Source organism: Morone saxatilis, unplaced genomic scaffold, assembly GCF_004916995.1.
Source record: "Morone saxatilis isolate NCDOM2014 unplaced genomic scaffold, NCSU_SB_2.0 Contig12, whole genome shotgun sequence".
In the NCBI taxonomy this organism is placed as follows: Eukaryota; Metazoa; Chordata; class Actinopteri; family Moronidae; genus Morone; species Morone saxatilis.
In genome coordinates, this window is record NW_023339674.1 from 9,170,206 (window position 1) to 9,178,281 (window position 8,076).

Below are 8,076 nucleotides of genomic sequence, written 5' to 3' on the forward strand. Positions count from 1 at the left end.
CTCTCTCTCTCTCTCTGCTTCTGTGAATTGGACTTTTCATTCAGCATCGATTGCATAATAGCCATCTTTCATTTATCAGGCACTGCTATTGCTGGAGGCATGCTGAGCTAAAAATAGACACAGAAGCAACCTGCCATTGCTCTGCTGGCGCTCTGTTTGCTATTGTTATGACCAGAGAGGGAGGGGGGGTCTATAACAGGTCACAATTAATCTAATTGATAAAAACTATTTAAGATTACGGCTCAAGTATCCATATTTTTAAAATCTCCTTTTAATCATGGAGCATTCATTTCTTAAAGTAAATTACTGTATATGTGGTAGAATTTAGGTCAGAGAAGAAGTGAACAGTTGTAACCAAAAGGTCACTGGTTTCAATCTTCGGTTTCGGGTTTCCCCACTTTGGACCCGAGTGGTTGGGGCAATTGAGGAGTGGTTGGATCAGCCCTCGCTAAGCACGCTATGTTTTTCTGCCTTCTTGGCGACAAATCTGTTGCACCAGCTGGTTTTTACAAAGGCACAGTTTGGGTTAGTGCTTGCAGGCTTCCTTAATGTAGCCAGGATTATATTAAGGAAGTGGAAAAATACAATGACACCCTGTTATAAGGAGTGGATAGAACTCACAGCCTCATATGAGTTAATGCTACAGCCCCACTGAGGGAATGTGAATCACGGCGAGATCAGCATAGAAGAATAATATCGCTATATATAGCAAGTCTTTGCCTCTGTCCCCCTTTATTCATCTTTCTGTATTTTAGCTCTTTGCTCTTTTATGAAAAAAAGAAAGTTTAGTTCAAAGGAAATTTTGGGTAAAAGGGAATTTGTTGAGTGAATGTTTCCAATACTGAACCCTGTAATTCAGACCCTGCAGACTGACCTCATCTTGATTGGAAGGATTTCAAACGGATTAAATCAGGGCCAAGTCGAGCTGTGATACTGTTTGGTTACAGGAGCTGGACCGAATCCAGCTGGCAGAAAAAGGAGCATGTTCAAAAAATACATTTCATTGTGATCATACCACGTAAATCCAATTTTTAAAAATGATACATTTAGTACATAAAGTATTTGGTTCAGTAATAGGGGTGCCTTTCAGTGTGGTGGCTGTGAATGGGCGGAGTGGTGGTGGGGCTGGGGGGGGTTGTATGGGTAACTAGCTCTACTGACGTACCACGAATGAAGTCACTGTTGACGTCATACGGAGATAGCGGAGGGAAAGATGTGCGTGAGTGTGTGTTTGATTGCGAAAAAAAGGGAGTAATCACAAGGTCACCTGTTTAAAAAGATGCTCCCCGTCAGAGTAGAAAATCTGAATGCAACCTTTTCAACAGCTCCAACGTAGACGCTGCTTTTTGTGTTTGTTATAATGATTTTTACCCCATTCGTCTGTTCCTTTCTATTTTAAAAACTTTATTTGTAATTGTTTGGAATGCTTTGTGAGAAACATGCTTCTGTGACTGAAAAACACACACAGCCTTCTTTATACTGTACTTCCAGCTCCACTCACTGTCATACGTATCTTATCTTTAGCCTTGTCTTGTCTTTATCTTTAGCTTTCTCTTGTCTGTCTCCGTGTTGTTTACAGATGCACATCAGATTATTTAGGTGATGTGCATTAGATTGTTTGGGTGTCACAGGGTTTGCACGCAATGCTGATTCTTCATAATATAGAAACTACTATCAGTAATAAAAGGTGTTTTTACTCTGCTTTTATCTAGGGTTTTTTACTTGTTTATGTACTTGATGGCTTGACATTAGTGTTTATGTTTTCCTCTCTCTCTCTCTCTCTCTTCAGTTTTGATGTGGAGAATGGCCTGTCGGTGGGTCGCAGTCCACTGGACTCTCAGACTAGCCCGAGTTCTGGTCTGGTACTTCAGGCCAACTTCCCCCACAGTCAGCGCCGCGAGTCTTTCCTCTACCGCTCCGACTCAGACTTCGACCTTTCGCCCAAAACCATGTCCCGCAACTCATCCACTGCCAGCGATCTGTGAGTATTTTAAAGATGCTCTATCTTTTTAACACCAATAAATCTACCAACCTTTAGCCTCAACCTGCTTTGTACATTTCGGGGTTGCTCAGCAGGATTTGGTGGGAAATTTAAAGGTTCTTCTAGAAGAAACAGCTACAGACCTTCTGATAACAGCAGATGATGGAAGTTCATTTGACAGTGATGTTTGACGATGTGTGTGTTTTTATTTGGGTCCAGACTAGCTGCTGCATACCAACATATCTCTTAATATCCATGTTTCCCAAGTCACTCATTAGTAGTGTGCATCCACTGTGATATATTTATTAATACACAAGTATTAATATAAGCTCCTATAATTAATGTGATATATGTAGTATATTTTTAGAATATATTTGAAAAATTATAAAGCTCTAAATTGTGCCTCTTTCATCTGGGAAGGAAACATTGATATATATATAATATACTGTATATAGCATTAGATAAAATGGATTGTATCACTACTATTATTACGAGTTAATAGGGAATCGCTGGAATTTACTGTTAATATTTATTTATGTAAATCCATTCAAGGTCCTATTTACACTCTGAAAAGCACATTTCTGACATCTGGCCTCTGGTATCAGAGCTCCTGTTTGTCAGTGCAAACCACAGAGCAATCAAGTTAAACTGGGACGTACAACTAAAGCCAGAACTATAGTTTTAGCTCTGAACTAGATTTTCATCCAGTTTCTTGCCTGTTTATACAGCTAAAGATTTCTCTGCACATTTAGAAGTCTGTTTTGAAGCCAGAGTGTAAATGAGGCCTCGACCACCAATAGCTGTCGCTCCTTTGTTTTGAAGGGAGGAGGGATTGAAGCATTGGGAAGTCAATTGGCTACCTCGGTGAGACAAAGTCTGAAGACTGCTGTGATTCTTCTGCCTGTCTCCTAATGCTATGCCATGTTGTCATGAATCAAACCTACTACCTCTTCCACCCAACACAGCACCCCCCACCCCACTCACACGTCACCTTTCCCTTTCCACGACCTGAAGAACATATCTTTCGTGGGATGCTCAACTCCAAAATTATCAACCGTGCAAAGTTTTGAAACAGTCCCAGCAAGCATTTGACAGATGGTGATATGGTATCACCCAAGTTTTAAGTGAACCCAAAGGGAGTACAAACATTTGCCAATTTGATAATAAGACACACCAGTAAAATCTAATTAGAGTGTTTTTTTTAAATATTTAGGCTTTGATTTCACAAAACAGTGAAAGACAAGACAGTCTTGGGTTTTCAGTGCTGGCACAGGATGTCACATCTACAGTTATTCAACGTCAAAATGTTTGCTGGACAGGGATGTTCAGGCCGACTCTGGTACTGTACTTTTCAGTGGCAGCATGGATTTACCCTGAAGTCTGAATAATTATGAGGTAGGCTTGGGCAGTACACCAGGGTATTTAAAAATCTGAGTGCTCCTCTTTTTATTATACTGAGGGTTAATCAATTAAAAACTAGAAACATATAACTTAATCTTCAGATATCTCCTTCAAACTACAAAAGCAGTTTATTTGCCAAATGTTTGTATTAAACTGCCACCACTGCCCACACATTATCTGCCACCGACGAGCAGCTCAGCTTTTAAGTTGTTGTTTTGGGTTTTTTTACACAAATTATGTCATACACTGGCTTATGCCCTGGTGAAATGTCAGGAAGGTATGAAGACATAGATACTGCCCAAGCCTATTATGATGTGCATGTTGCGACCCTAAAGCTTCCAGAAAGTTCTGCTTCTCCAAAAGTTTGCTTTCCCAAGATCCAATGCATGTACACTGCTCCTCTCCTGCACATAGTTCTAGTTATACAGATACAAATCTTGGAGGCATATCTTCTGTAAGAGCAGAATTAAATCAGCATTAAGTGATTTTAAACCCTTGTGATAGAAACACAGGCCTGATATTGGGTTATTAAATTATCATACTTAACTTATTAACAAATATTTGCCCACAAGAGCAATATTAGCGCCCATTGGAGGCTAGTTTCTAACCACTTAATGAAGGTAATATCAATATTCACTTTTTAGATCCACCAGCTCACAAATATCTGGGTCTGTAGCTGCTAAATGTTTCAGTATAATTTTACCAATCACCACAATAATTTGTCTTTTTTTTGCCACTTAATGTTCGACAGGTAGCAGCCAGCCAGTCATTTCATTTGGTGAGGTTAATGATAACCATGCGGCCAAAGAAACCAAAGCAATGAGCTGAAATGTGTCATTTTATTAAAAGTTTATAAAAAAAACATTAACAAAAGTGAATACAACAACACACTTAATGCAGGTTTATTGTTATTGGTAGAGTTAAACCTTTCTGGCTGGATGCAATATTATTAAACATTTTCTATGGCAGTAACCAGTGTTAGGTATTGTTTCTTACCTCTCGTATTTTGGAGTCTTATTCTAAGTTCAAATAGGAAGTTTTTCTGTGGCTCTGCCGGCTGAGGTTTAACTCTAAACGGCCTCTGAGAAGTATTTGTATAACTAAAACAATATCCTCTGTTGTCCTTATATCCAGTGTGATATCTGAGACCAACCGTGGGTCATAGCCAACTGCAGCACTCCTGTACACTCCTCATATTAAGACGATGACAACAAACCAACATATTTGTTGTCATTATTTGTATGTTTGTGTATTGAGGTTTTTGGAATTGCATGATATTTCCCTCCTGTCCCACAGCGTCTGACGTGGCTTTTTCACTAGATTGTCTGTTTGTGTTTGTCTGTGGTTTTTGCAGGCATGGAGAAGACATGATAGTGACTCCATTTGCACAGGTTAGTAGCATTGTGTATCGCTGGTTCTTTAAGACCAGAAGTTACCCAAATTACTCTCACTACATTTGACTAAATACAAAATCAACCAACCCAGTGGCCCTTTGGTGACAGGTGGAAACAGCAGGGGTCAAAACTGGGGTTTGACATTGGGGCTAGTTGTTCCAACATAGTTTAATATTTGTGTTTGTGTGAATACTTATGATTATATGTGAATTAAATGGATTCATGAAAGTAGTGTGAGCTTCTCTTATCCTGGAGTAGAGCTCTATAGAATTAGCTGCTGCCATATGCAGGACTGAGATTTACCTACTTCTGATGAACGGCATTCAGTTGATCTATTCTTTGGTCTAACCTTTAATCTAAGATACAATCAAACCTCTCAAAACCATGCAAATATGTGACTATTAGAAAGCCTGGCATGAGGTACCAAACAGGGTGTGTTGTACTATAGGTTTGCAAGACTCACTCAACACGCGGATATTGATTATTACATGGTAATATTCATCCATGTTCACTAGGATTTACTGTATACAGACTTTATTTCTCCTATAAGACATGCTCTGAGCTTAAAAGTTATGAAATCAGTCACAAAAGTTTTAATGCCAGAAATGGACAATGGATTTGTCTCATCTAATGTTACCCATTGTTCTTTGCAGTACTGTATTTGGTCTGTAGCAGTGGGTTTTAGGTGTATTGCCTTCTAACATTGAGCTCATTTCCAGGGACACATTACAGTTGAATGTACAGTGTTTCCATTCAAACTGATACTTACTCTTATTGTAAGTGTGGGTCTGCCCAGACAATTCACATGGCCCTTACTCACCGTTTGAGAAATAAGTGGTGGTTCATTTTTCACAGAAAACACCCACACACTTTCTCTTTGTACTGAACAGCTTGTTCTGAGTCTTTATGTGTGTGTGTGTGTGTTTGTGCAACAATTCCCATTAACACAATCTGTGTACATGTTATATTTCTAAACCAATATCTAAAATGTACTACCCACCTGCAGTTGGATATTAAACTCATTTTTACCAGCCATATTATCAAAAACACTGCACAAACTAATGTTACTGAACATCTTTTTAATTCTACAAGAAAGATTCGGCAAAGACTTAAAGACAGTAGTGAGACATTCAGATATCAATTCCTAAAAAGTGACCATACATAACAGCTTTGACCCACTCACTTATCAGCAGAAGACACACTTTAGGTTTATTTGTGTGTCACATATGTAACTGTGAAACAATTTGGTGGGGGCCTTAAAAACCAGAACAAGATTGCACGTCAACTCTTCAGGTCGGTCCCAAGTTTAAGGTGTTAGATCACATACTACTGTATATTCTTATAACAACACCAGGAACAGTGCACTCACGGTTATCATGTGGCTCTTCATCAACCGGTGCCCAATAGCACCTTAGAATAAATTAGAAAAACTCACCTTGCTGAGTAGTTAATGGCTGATTTACTGCCGTCAGACTAGAGGTTCAAAAAGGGGAATGGCTTTTTATTTTTTAAGGCAAAACTTTGTCTGTAATTCCTATTGAATTAACTCAAATAACTCAACTGAGTAAAAGGGACTACTTGTTTGAAGCAGAAATAATTGGGGGAAGGGGGTTTTCCTGATATTAAGGGGGAGATGTCTCAGGTGTCTCCCTCCAGACCATTTCATACAACTCCAATACTCTTTTTTCCCCCCTTTTTTAGGTTCTTGCCAGTCTACGAACAGTAAGAAATAACTTTGCTGCTCTGACACATCTGCAAGATCGTGTGGGAAACAAGTAAGAACAAGAAAACAGACTGGATCACTTGTTTCTTGTTTTCTTCTTATTCTACTAACACCTCATCTGTTCCTTGTTCCAGGCGGCCGACGAGCAGTAACCAGCCACCCATGTGTAAGCCATGTCTTACAGGTCAGTGTTAATATCCCTGGATTGGTGGGACACTTACATGTTATTGTCTTTTTATGAAAATACTGTAAAAAAAAATTTGTAAGTTTAAGAGTTATTTAAATTATCCATTACTAAACGTGAAAGACGTGTGATCTTAATGAGTTTATGCTGTTGATTTGGTGCATAAATATACAAACATGGTGTTAAACACTTCCCATGGCTCCGTTTTGAACCAGGACAGGTGAAACTTGACAACTTAATCAACATTTCTCAGTTATATCCTGCTGGAGCAATACCACCTGTAACATATGTTTTGTGTGACCTCTGACCTTTCAGAGGAGCCCTACCAGAAGCTGGCGGTGGAGACGCTGGAAGAGCTGGACTGGTGTCTGGATCAGCTGGAGACGCTGCAGACGAGACACTCAGTGAGCGAGATGGCATCCAATAAGGTAAGATGACATTTGACTTCAGACTCTTTAAGACCTGTGACTGGGTCTGTGACGTCTCATTGTTTCATTGTCTCAAACACCTCATTACAGATCTCAAACTTGCCTTATCAGAAATAAAGTTTGTTTGAGGGAGGGGCTAGAGTTGAAAGTGTATTACGGTTGGTTGGTTGAAACCCGGTCATCTGACAAACAACATTTAGCTTCAAAATGTTTGGGAACTTCAGATGGAGCAAATCACATTTTTATTTATATAGCTGGATAAATGTCAAGGCAACTGGACACACAAGCACAATAAGCTTTAATGTTTCAACAGCAGAGGACAAAGTCAGTGTGTCATGTGTTTTTGGGAGTAATTTATAATAAAAATGTACTTATTTCCTTATTTTTCATGAGTTGAGTTTAGTAATGTTTGTTTTTGTCAATGACAATGATCTTATTTTTACTTTACTTCAGGAACTTATGTTGTAGCTCCAGTCCAAATTGCAGTTTTTCCTGTTTCTACTTTATTGAAAACATTAAATCTGAGTCACATATGAGGGGAGAAACTCAGGTGTTATGATATATGCAGCTGCAGTGTGAGCATGGCCAAAAGCAGTCGGGTTCATGAATGGCGTCTCTCTCTGCTGAAAGAGTTAATCAGCATCTCCTCACTTCCCCCCTCCCTGCTTCTCTCCACCGTCTGGTGGCTACACTCAGACTGCCTCCATCTCCCACCCCCAGCCAATCAGATCCCTCTCCTCCACCCAACCCCTGAAGCCAGACCAATCTGATTGGACAGAGAAGGGGGAACTGTGTGCAGGGCGGGGGAGGGGGGTTCCTCACAGCCTCTCGCTCTCCCTCTCTCCCTTTTTTATGTTTCTCATTGACAGTGTGTGACAGTAGCTGGATGGCGACTGCAGTCACACCCTTTCTCCCCCCCGATGGTAGACAACATCCCCAGCCTCCCCTACATCACCCTACCCCAC

General features: G+C 39.9%; 1 protein-coding gene across 5 annotated transcripts in view; it reads left to right on the forward strand.

Annotated features, from left to right (window-relative positions):
- The window catches only part of LOC118322195 (cAMP-specific 3',5'-cyclic phosphodiesterase 4D-like), a 52,863-nt gene that overhangs the window by 31,163 nt on the left and 13,624 nt on the right, over positions 1 to 8,076 (forward strand). For 3 of the 5 annotated variants that reach the window (XM_035653809.1, XM_035653813.1, XM_035653812.1), the window contains exons 2-7: positions 1,790 to 1,981; positions 2,804 to 2,845; positions 4,737 to 4,773; positions 6,478 to 6,551; positions 6,634 to 6,683; positions 6,999 to 7,111. In XM_035653809.1, the coding sequence (XP_035509702.1) occupies positions 1,790 to 1,981; positions 2,804 to 2,845; positions 4,737 to 4,773; positions 6,478 to 6,551; positions 6,634 to 6,683; positions 6,999 to 7,111 (508 nt within the window). Of the gene's footprint in view, positions 1 to 1,789; positions 1,982 to 2,733; positions 2,846 to 4,736; positions 4,774 to 6,477; positions 6,552 to 6,633; positions 6,684 to 6,998; positions 7,112 to 8,076 lie in introns of those variants that run through there. The other 2 variants (XM_035653814.1, XM_035653811.1) reach the window with 2 other exon arrangements.